Source organism: Mugil cephalus, chromosome 14 (assembly GCF_022458985.1).
Source record: "Mugil cephalus isolate CIBA_MC_2020 chromosome 14, CIBA_Mcephalus_1.1, whole genome shotgun sequence".
In the NCBI taxonomy this organism is placed as follows: Eukaryota; Metazoa; Chordata; class Actinopteri; order Mugiliformes; family Mugilidae; genus Mugil; species Mugil cephalus.
Window position 1 is genome coordinate 14,448,109 of NC_061783.1, and position 19,448 is coordinate 14,467,556.

The 19,448-nt window shown below is 46.1% G+C and overlaps 1 protein-coding gene across 6 annotated transcripts in view; it reads right to left on the bottom strand.

Annotated features, from left to right (window-relative positions):
• trps1 (trichorhinophalangeal syndrome I) overlaps window positions 1-19,448 on the bottom strand; it is a 112,992-nt gene that overhangs the window by 76,055 nt on the left and 17,489 nt on the right. For all 6 annotated transcript variants that reach the window (XM_047604569.1, XM_047604565.1, XM_047604567.1 and 3 more), the window contains exon 2: window positions 17,248-17,733. In XM_047604569.1, coding sequence (XP_047460525.1) covers window positions 17,248-17,260 — 13 coding nt within the window. In that variant the 5' untranslated portion in view covers window positions 17,261-17,733. The remainder of the gene's footprint in view (window positions 1-17,247; window positions 17,734-19,448) is intronic.

A 19,448-nucleotide genomic window follows, 5' to 3' on the forward strand; every position in this document is an offset into this window, starting at 1 on the left:
TTTGTTACTTTCATTTGCCGGGTTTTTACAAATATGCAGCAGCTGAACTGGAGAACCTGACTTTTTTTTTTGTTTTTTTGTGGGAGATTTCATGATTTTGAATACAAATGCATTTCTTTTAATCCCGCCACACAGCAATTACTTTCCTGTCCTGGTCTTGGATGCACAACTACATATATGTTCAGCAATGCAGCCACCGCCAACAACTTTGTTGCGAAGACGAAAGGATGAGGCACCGTGACACTGAAACGCGTACACTTCTCACACTTCACATAGAAAAGGAGAACCACATACATAAAAAAAAAAAAAATACGTAAAAAAAAAAAGAGACAATCACACTTAAACGCCGGTCCCTCCCTTTCTGCTCCGTTCACTCCGCGGCACCTTCTCTACTACAAGCGTGAACGCGTGGGAGGAGGCAGAGGTGTGTAGAGGAGACCCGACAACTTCCTCTAAACTTCCTGTGATCATAGCTCAGGGGTTGCTGGGGGACAACCAGGAAATTACTCACTCGCACGCGCGCACACACACACTCGAAGTGAGTCGCAACAGCTTCTAAACGAGAGAAGCTGGAGCGACGCGTTAAAAACATCGTCATCTGGCGAGGCGTTCGACTGGGAAGGTGTCCCTCTGCGAGCATGTGAAACTGGCTGTGCATGATGCTGTTGTCAGCTCTACGCACGCAACGCACAATCGTTTAAGAGAAAATGCGGAGACGCACACGAGGATCTAAAAAGAGGAAGGAGGTAGCCGCTTTGTCCGATATTTCACAATAAAAGCCGAGATTCAATCACTTCCTTACACTGTCTGTAAGTGTAAATGTGTGTGTGTACACACATATATATATATATGCATGCATGTGTGTGTGGGCGTAATAATGAATGACAAACACTGCACATCGGTGTAATCTTCCCGCATCCATTCATGTGTTTTCTCATACAATTACTTGGGGGAGCAGATGCGCTCAGCCCCGCAAACAAATACACACACACAAACACACACACACACACCAAGAGGCAAGTACGCATAGTGAAGGACACTAGGACAGTTTAGAAAGCCTCGGGGCTAAGTCTGAGCTTTCATTTCCTCTATCCTGAACAACAACTGACAGACACACACGCAGATACGCGCAGGCAGACAGACAGACAGACAGACGGGGGGAGAGCTGCATCGTTATGAGACTCTGCCTGCCCGGAGGGGCTGCAGAGGAAGACGACTCTTAACAGAATAACTGCGAAATCCTGCTTTGTATTAAAACAATCAAGACTCTCCTGAACAAAGCGGAATGAACAATAATCATTTCGCCCGGAACAAAAATTAACCTGCAAAAATTCACCGCCGCAACAGAGAAAGGGAGCTGTTGCGGCTACAGTGAGTGATAACCGTGGCTCAGGAGACAGAAACAAAAAAAAAAAAAAAGACAGGCAATGAGTAGTTTAGAATTAGGGCTAAAAGGCAACACCTGAAGCTCTAAGTCTGGATTTTAAAAAAGTTATACGAGACACTAACTACTGCGCAGGCAGAGACAAAAGGTCCCTCGTACAAGAGCAGTCGTTAGACTTTTCACAAGGCAGTGAGCCCATGAAACCTAAAAGAAAGTCTTCTCTCTCTTATATATTTCCCAATTAAAGTCGTTCCTTTAACAGGAGTAGGTATAGCAATAGAAAAGGAATGTCTGAAGAAAGGGTTTTGGAGAGTTCACATTACTTTCTTTTTTTTACTGCTTAGTTTCCTGACTCATAATAATGTCATAATGAGATGTTCCCTGACTCCGACTATTACTCGGCTAAACCTAACCTACCTTCCGCTTTAAACCGGGCCTGCACTCTAAAATGAAATGGTATTACAATACATAGCATACTTACATTGAGGAGACTTTTGTCCCCAAGAAGGAGGTGCACACACACACACAGAGACACACACACACACACTCACACAGACAGACAAACATGTGGACTGTGAGCTTTCCTGTGCTAGGGGAAGTTGCAAGTCGTTGCAACATCAGTGTTTGAGATAAAAGCTTCTCAACACGCACGCAGGCTGTTTTTCTCACACGCTCGCTGCAGCTAAAACGTATCCAGGCATCACCCGGAGGTGCCTGTATGTGTGAATGCAAATGTAACGCGAGGAGTCCAAAACGCGTGGGCTTGGACGGGACTATACCCCGCAAGGCCCTCAGCGTTACGTCAGTGTGACAGAGCAGAGGAGGTCCCTCCCCAAGGAGCCGATGGGTGCGAACCCTCCAGAATGATCCGAGACTGGTCGTCACACTAAGACGTCAACAAAAACGTCCCGCTGGACGGCGGCCTTCAGTGGACTCGGCTGATTACGACCCAGTTACGAACCTTATGTGAAGTGCAATTTTCACATCGTGTTTTTGGCGAAAAGGGCCCAACAAGAGTTGCTGAGAAATCCCACCACGAAATGAGGACTTCTCTAAAAGCACCAATATGCAGCAAGTTTCCCCACAGAGGCAAACATATCAGGCTCCTCACCACAAATGCAAAAAAAAAAATAGTCAAATTAATTCTTTTCTGGAATGAGGTTCTAACACATTTCGTCTTTATCACGCCTGCTGCAGCTTTCACATCAAGCTTCACGGCTGACGCCAGCACGCCGAGGAGGTGACCGCGGCGCACGTTCCCCCGACCTGATCTCATCCTGCATTCTCCACACAATGAACTGAAATCGATCACCTGCGACCATCCGTCTCGGGGCGCCGTGGATGATTTTATGGAGGAGCGGTGAGCGGTGGGGTGGGGGGGGGGCTTTGCCGAGCGGGATGAAGGCGGCGGCGATTATTCGGGGAGGGTCGTCTTGACACGAGTCCTCTGACTGAAATATCGACAGGGTGGTATTGACCGCCGATCGCGCACCGTGGAGCGGGCGCCGGCCTGCCACCTGCAACGCGCTTTGGATAATAACTTAAAAAGAGAGCGAGCGGTGCCACGTTGTTAAACGCCTGCCGTGGAAATTCAGTTCGACTTCACTCTGCTTCTTTATCATATTCTGACCCGAGGGCAGATGGAAAATTCAACTGATCTTGTCAGGACAGTGCAACATGTTCATCAGGAATAACATCTTACACCGAGCGGATCCTTTCAACTGACTAAGCGTGCGGCAGAATTCGCTGAACCCACAGGTCAAAATCATGTCCACTTAAGAAATTAGGATTCCTAATCTAAAACATACGAGCGAGCAGCTGCAAAAGCCCAAACTGTCACTTTGAGGATTGTGCAATATTTGTACATTATTTCCAAAGACAACGTCAGAAGTCTTGATCTCACCGGGGGAGGCCTGTTTTGCGAGGGTGTGATATCTACTACGCGTTAGCGATCCTTTTGCCAAGCTTCCAAATAATGACATGTTTGAAAAAGGAGAAGCTTAACACACCCTATCTCGCCTGCTCTGTCAGAACTTATCAGCTTCTTTAAAGTGCGCGCCGAGGATAAGTCATGCGTTCTCGACGAGATCAGGAGACCTTAAATAGGTCACAGATTTACAAGAGATTCAGGTGTGGATCAGTAATAAGAGCAAAGGTATGTAATGTTTAGTTCTCACACCCATCTAACTGCTGGTACACCCTTCGAAAGATCCGTGCAGACAAACGCATGCACGGACGCGCACAAACACAGTGTTTAGCGCTTAGGCCTATCTGGCTGATACTACACCCTAAATCCTTTCATCTTTTATTTTATTCCCCGGCCCCTCCCTCTGTCTTTCCCTTCTTTTCATCTCTTTTTATTCTTCCCTCTAATCTCTCTCTGATCTGTGCCGCTGATGAATGACATGAAAAAAACAGCATACCCCTGGTGTGCTGCCGAGAATTTCTTCCATTTTTTTTTTTTTTTTTCTCCTCTCCCCCCGTGTTGAATTTTTACTGCAATTGACAGCTGAAAGTGTCCTCCGCGTGTCAGAAAATGTTTCACAGCCCCGGGGGCAAAAGCGCAGATAGAGTATTACGAAACGTCAAATAGACGTTGGCATCAATGGGGGGGGGGGGGGGGGGGGGGGGGGAATTAGCCGGCGGTACGAGTCACCGCCGCCTCGCGTCGGCCTTCCGTCTGGCTACCTTGCTGGCTGGCTGTCCGTTGCATTTAATATTTCATTCAAAACTTAAAAGGCACCTAATCTGGCCTAAACAGAAAAGGCTGAGGCAGACTCTAAAACAGATAGACGGACAGATGTCACGGTGGGAGTCAAAGTTCTACAGGCGGCTGCTCTCTTTCCGTTCGCCAACGTAAACTGACAAATGTTTTTGGGCCCGAGACAAAGACAGAGAGTCGGACACCTAGAGACAAAGAGACGGCGAGAGAGAGGGATTTAGAGAGGCAGCCCGAAAAGGAAGGGACGGGTACGGGGAAAGAAGACAAGATGTGAATTCATTCCCTTAAAAGCAACTCTGAGTCAAACACTTTGATAAGAATCAGACGGCACATGCACACGAATCTTTCCTTTCAACCTCTTTGGACGGATAAGCAGATAAGGAGTGTTCAATTACTGTTCAATTATGGTGTGTGGATGTGGGTGCGTGTGTGCAAGCGTGCACGCAAAAGAAGGCCAGCGAAGTGAGATGGGAGCAGGGAAGAGATTCTTTCCACTTATGTGTCATTTCCTCTCTCTCTCTCTCTCCCTCTCTCTCTCCCTCTCTGTGCATTACCTCTTTCTATTCTCTGGCCATAATTCCTCACAAGGCTAACAAGGCGTTCTATTACCCCCTTCTCGTACTGCACACGCCCATCGTCGCTCCATTCTGCCATTCGCCGCGTTCATAATTACGTAAAGATATAAATTCAACCACTGTCAGCCAAAGCAATCCATCCATTTTCCAGCAGTTTTTTTTTTTTCTTTTTTGGAACCTGTGGGAACTCACTGACCTACTTCAAGTCATGTTAGAAACCGGCGCCTTTAACATAATGCTCCCCGTCAGGCGTCAGGGTTCACCATCTCACAGGGATGTCCCGGGGAATCAGGATTCAGGTGTGAGTCAGGCCTGATCTTTTGTAGTTATTTAGTTAAACCTTAAACGTCTTCGTCCACTTCTGTTTTTTTCCCGGCAGCTGGCGAGTGGCAAAGCTGCCAGTAAGAAAACGAGGAAGAGGAACACGAACGCTCGTCTCAATACTGCCACGGTAAGAAATACGACGGGTGCATTCCAGCGAGGGCTGCACCCAAACAACACGGACTGAATGCTGGGGACAGTGTCAGGGAGAAATATATTCCAGAGAGGATTACGGAGTTCACGGCGTTGGATCATCAGCCCATTTGTGTAGCAGACAACACAGGTTTTTCAGCTTCTGGGTCCAAGGGGAGCTACAATCTCCTCGCTACATTAGCTTCAACAGAACCATCCCAGCGGCACGGTGCACACGTGATCTAGTTAAATACGAGTGAGATAAGAAGCAAGATAAGAGAAGCCTTTATGAATCTCCAGGGGAGGAGATTAGAAACCTTGATTGGGACATCCCCAGTCCTAAAGAAGAGCTGGCTACGTCTGCTCACTCGCAATCTTTTTTATGTCGTGCTTGTTTTACAAAGTAAAGTGCAGCCAGGGCTTCCAGTGACCAACCGTCTTTTCTAAATATTTGGGGTTGCTTCAAAACACCAACCATTGTCCTTTTTTTTCTGTTAAGTGAAGAAGAGGGTGAGGGTCCCGAAGGTGTTTGCTACACACCGGAAACTTGTCAAGAGTTTATCAAGATGGGGGAGCGTCGGAGCACATAAGCCGCAGCAGGGAAAGGTGGCAAAAGCGACTCGAGACGAAAGCATCCTTCAACCAGAAGGCCGAGCTCATCCCCCTGCGACTGTAAAAACCCAGGCTGCTCAAGTGTCCTTGAGCAACACACCGAATCCCTATCAGCCCCCGGGGTGCTGTTCTGTCGGCAGGGTCCACAATCTAAGAGGAGGGCGGTGGAATGAAAAGAGAAATTTTGCTACTGGGAATCGGTGCCTGTGAGCTAAAATCACCAAAGTTCCACGCCTCACCTCACCGCAAAACACTCCGGTGGCAAATTATCCGTCTCCCCCCCCCCTCCCTCTGTCTATGTGGCACTCTTTTCTCTCACTGCCTTCCTCTTTCTCTCTCGTCCTGTCCTATTATGGACATAGCAACAGTGTTGCTGTCAGGACGACTGAAGATTTGATTCACCGTCTGTCCCTGTGTTTGTGCGCGCGTGTGTGTGTGCGTTAGATAGCAGATAAGAGCCATATATAAACAGCACTTGAAAGCAGAAATGTAAATGTTTGGAAGTGACTGCAGAACACAGACCATATCAAGATACCAGAGAGAGCAAGACGCGGAGAGAAAGGGAGATTAAAGCGGAGTTCACACCAGGAGAACTTGCAGACTGCAGCCGAGACTCAAGACGGATTCCAGTCATCAATAAGGCTTAGTGGAATTTAGCATCTCAAAGCTCTACACCCAAACTCCTTCATCTGTTGTCCAATGTGAGGGAATGCACCCAGTTCTGAGAAGACTGATGAATTAGATACCTGTGAAGTGTGATCACTCCGGGACTTTGTGTTGGGAAGCACAGTACCAAACTGATGTGCAGCCATGAAGGCTGCGAGGTTTATTACAAGCGAGAAACAATATCCTCCGGTCACGCAATAGCACCACGGCAATACATTTCTTTTCACTGTTGCATCATATAGAAAAACAGTTGAGCTGTAAAATATCATCCAAAGGCCCCCACACATCAAACCAACATCAAACAACTGCGGGCAACAAAGGCCGACTGTGACGCTGCCTGCCGTCACTCATGTGTCCAGGCAACGGGCTGCACTTGACACTCAAAGAATAAAGCCAACTGACAGGTGGCGCATACGTTTCAGAAAGGAGATCATTCTTCATACCAGCAGGTAGCGGTAGTCTGAATTCTTTTCTTCTTCTTTTTTTAGGGGAGATACAAATTAGCTGAGAGGTCAGGAAGCTAGGAAGAACCGCAAGCTGTCACAGAGTGGTATGTGCTGCTGAAGTATGCCCATCCTTTCATATATAAATATATATGTCTCCCTTGTGCCTCCAAAACAGTTCTGACTCATCAGAGAATGGACATGGGACTTCTGAGGGTCCTGCTTAGTGGGGGCCTATGGGTTGAGGAGAAGGGCCTCTGTGGATCATCCCACAGATACTTAATCAGTTTGGGATCTAGTGAATTTGGAGGTCAGGTCAACACCTTGTGCACTTTTTCATTTTTTATTTTATTTTTTTGTTGTTCCTTAACCACTTTTGTGTCAGGTTGCATCCTGCTGGGGATGGAGTGTCATTGCTATGGGATGGGGTGGGGGGGCCTGGTCTGGTCTAGGTGGGTGGTACACGTCTAAGTAACATCCACATAAATACCAGGTCCAGACTTCTCCTAGCAGAACGCTGTATTATCACACGAAGGTCAGTGGTTGCGATTTTACGTCTGATAAGTGTAAATACACATTTGAATGTTGAGATCAGACGGGGATGAAAGCCAAGAATAGCAGAACGTGGAGGTCCTTTAAATATCATCATTTTGCATACATTTGTTACTTCCGTTTGTCTCCTCGTGCGCTGGTTTGCAAGGCTGAACGCCCAACAGAGCGAGACTTCTCACTGAGGCGCTCCGCTAGCGACAACGTGGCAGGGCTGCACGAGTTCACCGACAATCGGACACCAGCGAACGAACTGACCCTTTCAGGCTCGGTGACCTGAGACTTGAGTAAACACAGACATAAACATATCGTCAACAATGGGGAAAGCTCTGTGATTGGCTACTCGCGGTTGGCTCACGAGCCTGTTGGTGAACCACTTCCACGAGGAAGTTTGCATCAAAGATGTTGGCTACATCCCGTACCCTTAGGTTTCCGTACCTCCTGACACCGTTCGCTGTTTGGAATAACTGCAACATACTATTTATTGAAACATGGCAGCTTAGTCTAACTGGCTTCTTTTAGTGGTATATGCACTTAACCTTCAGATCCAAGACTCAAATAATAAAAAACTTAATGAATCAAACATGACAGCTTTCTTGTAACGGTGTCAATGCAACAAAAAAAAAGAGAAAAAAAAAAGAAGTTTGTAAGTATGTGCATTCCTTTGAGCGTGTTTGCATCCACCGAAACAAGTTTTCTCGCACCTCTTTAAAACGTATGTACAGTACATGAGCATTTCAGAGCGCACGTGTGTGTGTGTGTGTGTGTGTGTGTGTGTGTTAGTGTGTGTGTGTGTGTGTGTGTGTGTGTGCGCGCACGCAAGTGAGTGATTGTTAGCAGAAGCTCGTTAACCTCAGAAGTCATTACCACAGCCCAGAGGTTTATGCCAATTAGACAAAGTAAACAACAAGCGAAAAACAAAACAGACAAATGAAAAACAAGAGGAGAAAAGAAAGCGGCTGCTGGAGAAAAATTAAAGTGATCATTCATACCAATTTGAGAAAACAATACCACCCCCAGGACGGATTTAAATGACGAGGGCGACAAAAAAAAAAAAAATGGAAAAAATAAACAATTGCTGAGCAGAAGGCAACAAGTGAAATGAAACGGAGAGTGATCATTAGAGTGAAACGGAGTGTTGGTTTCAACGACCCCTGATCAACACATGAGAAAAAATGTCAAAAGTAGTAAGAGAGAAACTATTCTGTTATCAAAACCAGACGAGAGAAGTAATAAGATATATATATATACACACACACACACACACTGTATATAAGCAAAGAAAAAGCAGTGACCATGCGCGCAGGTGTGTGAGTGTGCACAAGAAGGGGGGATAAGGGGGGTGATTTTTGACATCACTGCTCCTATGTCGTCTTTTTTTTTCTTCCTTTTTTTTTCTTCTCAAGACTTTTCTGTTTTTACAGCTTCACTCTGGGCAGACCAGACCGCTGTACACACACACACACACACACACAAACACACATTCTCTCGCTTACACACACACACACACACACACACACACACACACACAACATGCATACATATTCCCATACACACAGACCCCTAAAGGGGCCTTTTTTTTTTCCACATCGGGCCATATGGTGCAGACAGGCGTACGGAAACAATTCTCTAAAAACAACACACACTCTACACTTAGAAACCTGCCACACACACACACAGATTTTGTCTCTCTCTTTCACACACACACACACACACAACAGACAGTTAAACCTGCTGAATGAATTGCTGCCTTGTTCAGCGGCGCACTAATGGCAAAGAACCTGCTATGGAGATTACCACACACATGCACACACACAGGGAGGCTCTTAGCTTTAAGCATTCTAGGGCACTTATCCATTAGAGAGGTTAGTTATTTTCCTCAAGTCTAAAAGTAGGTATTCAACTTAATATTCCGACGGAGGAGGCTGTAAATGTACTCGGTCGGAGCGGCTGGGGGCAGTTTGTCCCCCAAAAGCCTGGACCTCTTCAGCACCACACAGTGGAGCCGGACCTGCCCTGCCGGATAATGTGACGGCTAATGTCTCACTCCATGGGACGAGCGCACCGTCACATCTATCAGGACCTGGCCGCCGCGTTCTCAGCGGGAGTGAAAAACAGGAGGCTTTCTGAAACGTATATATATATCGGGTGATTTATTGCGAGGCGGATGAAAATGCACATTTATTCGTGCCGCAGAAATCACATCAGAAGTTATATGCGCTTCTATCCGGTTTGCAAAAATAAACAGTCTGTCGGAGCTCGCGCCAAATCCAGAATAAGCGGCCGCATTCTGTTTTTGTTCATCCCGAGATTTAATTTGCGATTCTGAAGATCGCGCAAGCCGAGGAGGACCGCCAAGTGAGAAAATCACGACAAGGAAAGTGAAATAGCAGCAGCCCTGAAGCGGAGTCACGTGCCAAACCTAAGCAGAATTTGACTAAACAAAGAGCAGACACCTCCTTATTAAGTCTGCCTTGAGATCATCATAGCATTAATATTATGGTGATATATTCCGGCTTGTATCCCCCCCCCCCCCCCCACCCCACCCCCACAACCACCTCTTGCTAGACGCTGAATTAAGAGCTGCCTTTCAGTTCACTGTAATAAAGAAAAACAGAAAAGTTTCCTTATTCCTTAGCCTGTCCTTTGAGTCACAGCTTTATTCTCTCTGACAGTGGTTAAATCCACGTTGCTTCCAATCTCTCAAGTTCCACTTTTTTTCTTCTCGAAGTCAAAGACGCAGCAGGTCCTCCAATATTCCAATAACAGTATGGAACTTTTCAAGTGCCATTACAGACGATTGCCTGTGAAAGCTTTCAAAGGAGTCAAATTTAGCATTGTTTGTTGGTCGAACGTTTCCCAGGAACTCAAAGCAGCTGGAGACAAAAGTGTCTGATTTTCCAGGTCCACTCACTCTCCACTAATTTGCGGCGACCAAATAAGCCACTTGCGCATGACATAATCACAGACATCAGAGAGCAACGAGAATATGGAGTCACGTGACCTGCATCCTGTGTAATGTAATCTACTTATGCAACAATTATTTTCATTTTAGCTACTCCATATTACCACACACTAACGCTGTTAGCCGCTAATGCTTTTTCAGGCGGCGGCTTCCTACACGAATTGTCCCACAGATTTGAATTTAACTTCTGAAATGTCGCAACCGAGGGAACGCGCGATGGGTGCATTTCCATCGGCTGGTTTAGCAGCGAATGATCGCGGTTGAGCAACGTTGCCAGAAAATGCCAGTGCAGGCTAGGCTGAGCGTGACTGCAATAAACAGGGAAGAAGAGGTAGAGGTTGTGAATAAAAAAAAGAAAAATAAAACAAAAGAAGAAGTCGTTACGAGAGGGAGAGGCAAGTTGTAATAATTCTTTCATGTCAGCTGGTTGTGATCACGCAGTTTTGAAATTAAAATTAAAAAAAAAAAAAAAAAAAAGCAATGACTCTAATTGACGTGGAAAGGAAGGGTGATAACTGCCCTGCTCTGCAGGCGAGAGCTTAAAATGTTTCCAGGGAACATCCAGCATCCAGCAATAACAGACACCAACAAACAGTTTCAGGACGTACGCGTACGGTGCGTTTAGAGACACATCAGCATCTACTCCGTTCCAGTTTTCTCCTTCATGTTAATATTTGATGACAGCTTCGTGCCCGCATTGTTCCAGACACCAGCCACCCCCCCCTCCACCACCCCTCGCCACCAGCACTGGCAGCAACTAACAGCCGAACAACGCGGCAGTCTGCTGTAAAACTCGCAGCATCACGGTGGCTGACTTGGTTGCAGTTGGCTTTGGTGGGCACCTGGATGTGAAAAATAACGTAAAAAAGAAAAAAAAAAACGACCAGTTGGAACTATCTGTCGGCTCCCAGCTAGACTGGTTATATTGTTCTGGCAAGTGGCTCTGCTGCTGCCAGGCTCTCTGGCCGCCATAGCTGGCTTGTGTTGGCCGCTAGCTGCAGCGCCACCTCTAACCACTAGCATGTCAGCTCCCAGCAGCTCCTTCTTTATCGTGTCGGGTAGCTGTGCTGGAGGCCTGGCAGCAGCGCTATCGGCGAAAGCCTGAACCCCTGCCTCTCATTGTTCTGCTTCCTCTGCAGTGGACTCTGTGCAGGCTCTCACGACAGTTACAAAGTGTGAGGTAATCCGCGAAAATCCACGGTGTTCGTCGAACCCCGCGTCGGTTAATCTCGCCTAAACTTCTCCTATGAATCAGTCAAATCATACAAATCAGTGATGAAACGAAATGTCCGTAGGCACTGCCAGTAAAGGCTCGTCGATCCTATGACTCACACGTGGTAAAAAGTGTTGAATATCAGCAAAGTGTGATTTCAGGAAGAAGAAGATAAAAAAATCAGTGTGCCTTTTTTTTTGTCAATTTAAGAAGCCACATTGAAGCTGACTACGCAACTATTTCTGTTCATCGGGCAAGGCTTCGACTGCAGAGTGATTTTTTTTTTTTTTTTTTCCCCTTCCAGACATACCAAGAGCAGCACACAGCTGTATAGTCCACCAGCATATGGATTAAATAAATACAGTCTGCACGGAGCTTGTTAACACTTGTTCACTTGGCTACAATGCAAGATTTAGGCAAACTGAAAAAAAAGAAAAAAAACAAACAAAACAAAACAAAAAAAACACACACACCCACGTCTGCACACACCCAGACCCAAAGCACACACGCAAGTTGCATGCTCACAAACAGGTATGTCACACACCGGCGGACGCGCTTAAAAGAGCGTGTTTGCGGGTGGGTTATTGTGGAAGCAAGCAGTGGCACATGAGCAGGACTAATGGCGCGGAAAGCGCACAAAGACAGGCGAATATATACGTATAGAAAGTGTGGGAAGACTCTGATAAATACTGAGAGCGTTGTGTGTTAGTAATTAACGAGAAAACCATCTGGAATTGTAGATTAACCACATTGAAGGGAGTCGGTTTGTGTGTGTTTGACTGCTAATGTGGCACCAACTTAACTAGATGTTCTATCAGCGTTACATGGCCGTGTCTCAGCTCTGTCTGATCCCAGGGCGGGTGAAGTCTGAAAATCCAGATTGAAGTCAACATACGTGTCCTAACATTGTGTGTGTGTAGCGGTTTACTCATTTAAAGAGGTTCAGCTAGGGAGAGTAGTTCTGTGCCACGGTATCACCGAAGCACCGAACCTCGAGCGGAGGACTCGTCTCCCTCTAGTTATACGTTCATCTGCTAATCTAATCTGATTAATGGATTTCTAACCGAAGTCTGCTACAAACACAGGAGCAGACAGAGGGGAAGATGAATTGGTGGAAGCTTTGTAAACCAGACCGGGTCCACTTCCCCCTTCCTTGCTCGGTTGCTGCTCTTAATCTGATTAATGAATGTTCCCCCAGAAAACCTGGACAAAAAAGCGGCAGTGGAAAATTAACGCCAGTCTGTTTTGGCTGTGTTTAAAAAAAAAAAAAAAAGAAAGAAAGAAAAAAAAAATGTCACCACTGACAAAATGCAGTAACGGAGGAATTTCAGTGGTATTTTTAAGGGAAAATTCTCTTTCAAAAGGCTTTATTCTGCTTTATCGGGAGTGTCAAAGGATTGAGACAGTCCAACTCAATATTAATGTTAATGTTTTCTTCTATTTATATGACCGCTCTGTTGTTTTTGGAAATGAAAATAGCCCTCGAATTGTGCTGTACGTGCAGTTTTTCCTGAATTAACTTTCGGCATATCGTCTAGCCAGAAAAGCATCTCGACCAGACTTACTTTGGCCTACCGCGGCCCTGAACTACCTAACGTAACATTATACTGACTGATAACCAATCACAGTTAGCCAAGGTGGGCTGACTCGGCTGAACGTCGCTCCAACATTTACTTTGTTGATTGTTCCATCCGAATAGGAGCCAGGTCGGGCCAAAACGCCGACGCCAGATTTGACAAGATTTCTGATCTTGGGGCGCAACCAGCTAAATTACTTGGCCCCGATACTTAGACCGTGCATACGCGTGTGTGTGTGTGTGTGTGTGTGTGTGTGTGTGTGTGTGTGTGTGTGTGTGTGTGTGTGTGGGGGTGGTGGGGGGGGGGGGGGGGGGGGAGGGGGGGGGGGGAGGCCGAGGTAACATTCATCAGGGAATTGGCATTCGTTTTGTAACCAGACATGCCAAAGTAAAGCTGTTGCGGGTGGAGCAGATTTTAATCATTCTCAACACTGACAGAACATTTTATCATTAAGCAATGTTCTCCGTTAACAGACGCAACCGTGGGACACGCTGTCACGAACACTGAAGCGATAAACACCGTCGCTGCACTGTGGTAGTTCAATAATAACCGCCTGAAACAAGCAATGCACCTTGGTTTTGTTGTAACCCAGAAGGTGAGTCTGGAAGCTAGCACCTGATGTGTGCGTTTGTGGTCGACAACTCAGTCAGTCACCGGTTAAGTAGGGTACCGTGTCATGTTTGGTAACCGTCCATGCTGCAATGATTTACAGCCGCGCTGAGAATTAACTAAAAACAAGCCCGAACCACTTAACAAGGTAGAGAGGATGACGCTGTAACGTGTAGCTAGCTACGCAGTTAACAGACACTCCAGTGCAAACCCACGCACGGAACGAAAACGCACACAAACACACACGCCCGCCACTTTGATACTTGATTAATTCTGTGTCCTTTAAACCAGTCGATCATTAACAAACTAACAAATTAAGTCATTAATTGCCGCGACAGCTGGTGACACCTCCTTTATTAATCCTTGTCTGCATAAGTTATAAGCCTTAATAGGAACTAATTAGATTTAATTGTTGTTCGGGATTTTGGGGGATAAAGAGAAAGACCTGTCTGCCTGGTGCGTGTGTTTGTGTGAACGCGCGTATCAAAGGGTGAGAGGTCCAGCGCCCTCTGTGCAGAGTGATGAATGGATGGGTCGTATTGTCTCACACACACACACACACACATTTACACACTGAAACAGTGGTGCACAAAATTATGCGTGTGTGAAAACTAACAGCGGTGCGCGCTGCTGTAAAAGCTGTGAAAAGATGAGATCATCGCACAAACAATGAGCCACCTCCTGACCCATTTCGTTCAAATAGGTCAACAGGTAGCTTAATGAGGGATGTTCGCACACTTTCTACGTAACGGGGCCCGACTTTTGCAACTTGTGTCGTGCGAGTGGGGGGTGACGCACACACACAGTGAGCAAGAGCAAAAGAGAAGACGAGGGGAAGGAACGCATGCAGTTTTTTTTTTTTTTTTGCCTCGTAGGAGCGAAACTCGTTTGCGGGCTACTACATCACAGAAACAAACTTCTGAATGCCTCAGTAATGCGCATGTTTGTGTGCGTTTGTGTGCAGCATGAGAGTCAAGTCGTCCTGTGGGATCGACTGAATTGTCTCTGCTCGACATTCCTCAGTTTTCTGAAGAAAAAAAAAAGTCTGAAAAAAAAAAAAAAACTGCCAAATCTGACTTGTACTGGAACATCAAAGACGATACCACAACACATACACGAGCGCACACATATACACAGTCGAAGAAGGCATGCAAACGCGCACATGCCTAGACACGGTCGGACACACACACACACAAACGCGCGCGTACGCGCACACACACACACGCGAAGACCACAGCTAAAAGCATCAAGCAGCTCAAAGCAATCCGCCCTGCTGAATAACATCACCAAGCAAAGCCACCATACCGCATAATGAAAAACATACAAAAACACACACACAAACATAGACACACATATGCCGGGACTCCTGTGTGCGAGAAGGACGCACACATCCCCAGCAAGTAGCCGGTGCCATTTACTCCGACTCGAACTAATCTTTTGTGTAAACACACGGTCAGAAATAAATACAACAAAACTTCAAGTTTAAAGTTTCAAGAAGTGCAGTCAGTCCCGAAGATACACAAAGTGACCATGAGGCAATTGTGCAAACGCACAATAAGTCAATGGGGCGCACGCCTCACACGCAGCTTTTAGTCAACATTTCGAGGAGAATTTTAACCTTTTGAGAATTTGTAGAGGCTCGAAGGAAAGTGTGATACGAGCACTGAAACAATAAATAAACATACAACAATAAATAAGATAACTCAGACAAAGTATTCACAATTTTCCTGACTGAGGAAAAGAGTTCCCAGTGAAAACAGCAACAAGAGCACGAGTGGGTGCGTTGGAAGGCAAGAAAGAAAGAAAGAAAGAAAGAGAAAGGAAACTGGCAAAGAGCGAGTTCACTGTGTCACAGGTAGACAGGCAGCAGTCGTGTGTGTCTGTGTGTGTCTGTGTGTGTGTGTGTGTGTGTGTGTGGAAGCAGGCCCTAAACAAACTCAAACACTTAAACGCGTCCACGTACGAACGCGCGTGGAATTTTCAAACCCCTGCTCCGTCCTTCGACGCGCACAAATCCACGCGCTCGCACCCCGAGAGCATACCGCACAAACAAACGCGGTGGAATGACACCCTGCCACCGCACACATACGTACGTACGCACAAACATGCATGCACACACTGATTGCTGGAAACATGCAGCGTTTCGACAGAAACAGAATAACGCTGACACCACTACAATTGCGCTGCACGTTACACCACAGACCACTGCAGCTTTGGCAACACACTTACATGATAACCTCAGCGCCATGTATTTGCATTTCCTGCAGCGTAATAACCAGCGTGTGTGTGTGTGTCGGCGCGCGAAGGCTCGTGGCCCCCCCCCCCCCCAGAGGTTTTCGCAGATCGACAAAGCGATCCCGTATCACCTTAATAAAGCTCCCCGTTTAATTGACGGGCGCGGGGAGCGCGGATCCAGGTCTGAAATACCTTTTAAATCACCCACACGTGTAAACACTGTCAGCGGCACCGCGCCGCGGTGATGGAGTAAAAGTTTATCGGATTTAAACGCGAGAACGACTCGCCGCTGGAAACAACGCGATCGCAGCCAAGCAATCAAACATTTGACCAAGACGCCGCCTCTAAACTGTGTGAGAAGATAATGAGCTCTGCTAATGAGGTTTACTGAAGTGGAATGCACCCCAGTAGGCTTGAGGGAAGAGCAGGTAATGTTTGGTTACATGAGTCACCGGCTCTTCTGCATGATAATGTCACAAGGCTTTCCTCCTCCTCCGAATTTGAATACAATTCTTTTAAAGGGTTTTCCACCTTCACATGCAGCTGAACCTTTGAGACCACAGGGTATGGGTAGCATTTCGACTCCACACACACACAGTCACTTCCTCCAGCAGCGATGACTAAGAGGAGTTTTTTCGTATTAGTTCAATGCACTGCATGGAGCACGTTTTTTTTTTTTTTTTTTTTTTTTTTTTTTATTAGCAGCCATTTAGCAAACTACACCCGCTTCAGCTGGAGGCAATAACACGAGTCCAACCGAGACCCAGAGTCAGGCCGGGCCTCGAGGAGCAGACCCAAAAGCTGCGCCTTTCGTCCAGAGGAGAAGACGCAAGCAGTTCTGCGTTTCATTTTACGTAAATCATGGCTTTACGCGTGAAAAAACACACACATGGGCATGAGCTTTCTGAGACACTTGCGCACAGCAAAAACCACACACAAGTGGCGTTCAAGCAGGAAAAGATGTGAGGTTTTTCTTTCAACTTAAAATTGTAAAAAATTAAAAGTTGCCTAAAAATAAGATGGGATATGAAATTGAGATCAATTACTGTTAAACAATATTTCCTCTGAATAATGAGTAATATTAACAACTTTAAATTCTAATGATGCAATAATGATTAATTATAAATAGTAAAGTGTATAAAAAATGCTTCATTTGTAGCATATAATTTAGTAAGTAACTCGATGCAGGTACTTGACTTGACTTAAATGTATTAATGCTTAAATCAGAAGATTAAAAGTTTTACCTCTGCTGATCATCAGGTTATAAAAACATCATGGCTGACTCCTGGCTTTGGCATCAGCTCTGTTGAAGCGGCTTTCGACCCGACCCCCGCGCCGCAACGGTTCCGTCCAGCAGCGCGACTTGGCTACCGGCCGTCAGTACTCCACAAGGTAATGGAAAGCAGAAATCGAGGCGTCAGACCGGGACTAGAATCCCTCCATTTCTCCGCGAGGTCCACGCAACTCCCCACGGGCAGCAGAAAGTCGCAGCGAGGGACTCTCGGCTTCCTCCACTCGTGCCTGGAAGGGTCTCCAACTGCAAGTAGCATCAGCTACCTTCCAGTCGCCGGGCTCCTTTCTTATGCTTACCAGCTGGGCATTACAGCATTCAAGCGTGTTGTAGATCCGTGTAATAAGTTTTATGCGGGCCGTCCCTTTTTTTATTTTTTTTTCACTTCTGGTTTAGGTCCTCGGTCACGGTTGTCAGAGCCCGCGATCACCTCCACAACCTGGAAAATGACAGAAAGACAAATAACGTTGAGCACAAGTTTACTGGAACTCATTTGGGCCTGGCTTCAGACATTTTTTTTTTTTTTTTGTATTTTATGATTATAACGAACAGTTTTTTTTATTTTGTCCAGACTTTAGACGTCCAAACTGACTGGCTGATCAAAGGTGCACAATAAGCAAAACGGGCCGGCCAAGCGCTGTAATTGCACTGGTTTAGTTCTCTCACCAGAACTGACAGCTGGCATCACCTTCAAGCTAAGATCCTGACTAAAAGTTAATTTTAAAAAAAAATTATGTGCGCCGTTCATTAGGAAAAGCATCAACCAGCTTCCCTTAAATAAATAAACCTGCCTTTAACAATTTAGCTTTCTACAAAAGGACTGTATTTGAACCATGTGCCTCCTTAAGATATATTATGCCGGCCATTATGGAAGTATGTGCAGGTAAAAACACTTCACAAAGATATCCACGGTGAAAGAAATCACTTACAGTAATGCGAGGAATTAATTTTAATCAGCAAACAGTTGCAGCCCTGGTGGCAGTGAAATCCACCTTCTCACATTCTCTATTCTGCTGCCAGGATTATTCACTCAATTTCAATATCGATCGCCTAATGAATCAGAACAAGCCGGTAATTCGTGTGTAAATATGCATCAAATTTCCAGTGGCTGCAGCCGTTGACATTTACACTTTCTTTATTCAGTAATTCTAGAGTAAAAAAGTCCGACTCGAGACTTCTCAGTTCCCCCTTTTGTTGCCCCAACCACAAAAATCACCCCACCCTCTCTCCGTCTGTACCACTCCTCTCTCGCGCTCTCGCTCTCTCTGTGCCACCTCTTCTTCTTCTTTCCGTCCGTCCATCCTGCCTCCCTCCCTCCCTCTCTCTCTCTCCCTCTTACCGCAAATCTAAATCTGAGTCTGTATTTATACTAAGCCAGTTTCCTTGGGCCAGTGCGAGTAGCGCGTGCACATCTAGGTGTGTGTGTGTGTGCGAGAGAGAGACAAATTCTTCTAACGGGTTCAGATGAACAAATCAGAGCGGAGTCCACGGCTCAAAGTTTGAATGCGAGCACCCGGAGACCAGAAGCGGGCCCGGAGGACGGGTTTTCGGGTTCTCATATCCCCGCCGGTAGCTCTTCACCTGGTTCAGTTTGATCCTGACCACTTCCAGCCGCGGCTCTAGCTTTGTTTGGACTATAGATAGAAAGTTAACACACACACACACACACACACACACAAACTAGAGGGTGGCATATCTGAGGGGGAAAAAAAAAAATAAAAAAATTGGCTGCTGGCCTGCAAAATAAAGCGTTATGAGTCATTACTGAAATTCTGAGTCATTTTAAAGATCCTCCCTTTTTGCTTTTTTTTTGATGTTTTTGAGGTTGAAAGCATGGGTTTTTTTTTTGGGAAAGTCATCACACGTCCTTATAGCAACCTTCAGAACATTTCATGTTTTCACGTAATTTAAATTTCAGCAGCCTCCGACATAACACACACACGCAAAACTAATGCATATGCACAGAAACAAACACACACACGCACACCCACACACACACACACACACAGAGGCATGCCTCCAGTCACTGCAGCAGCATTATCTGTTCAAGCTGAGAGAAAGTAGAAGCATTCTCTTCAAAATGGAAAGACAGAGAAGAGTAAACTGGAAGGCGTCTTACTCATTAGCTGCGCTCACAACCGGAAAAGAATAGAA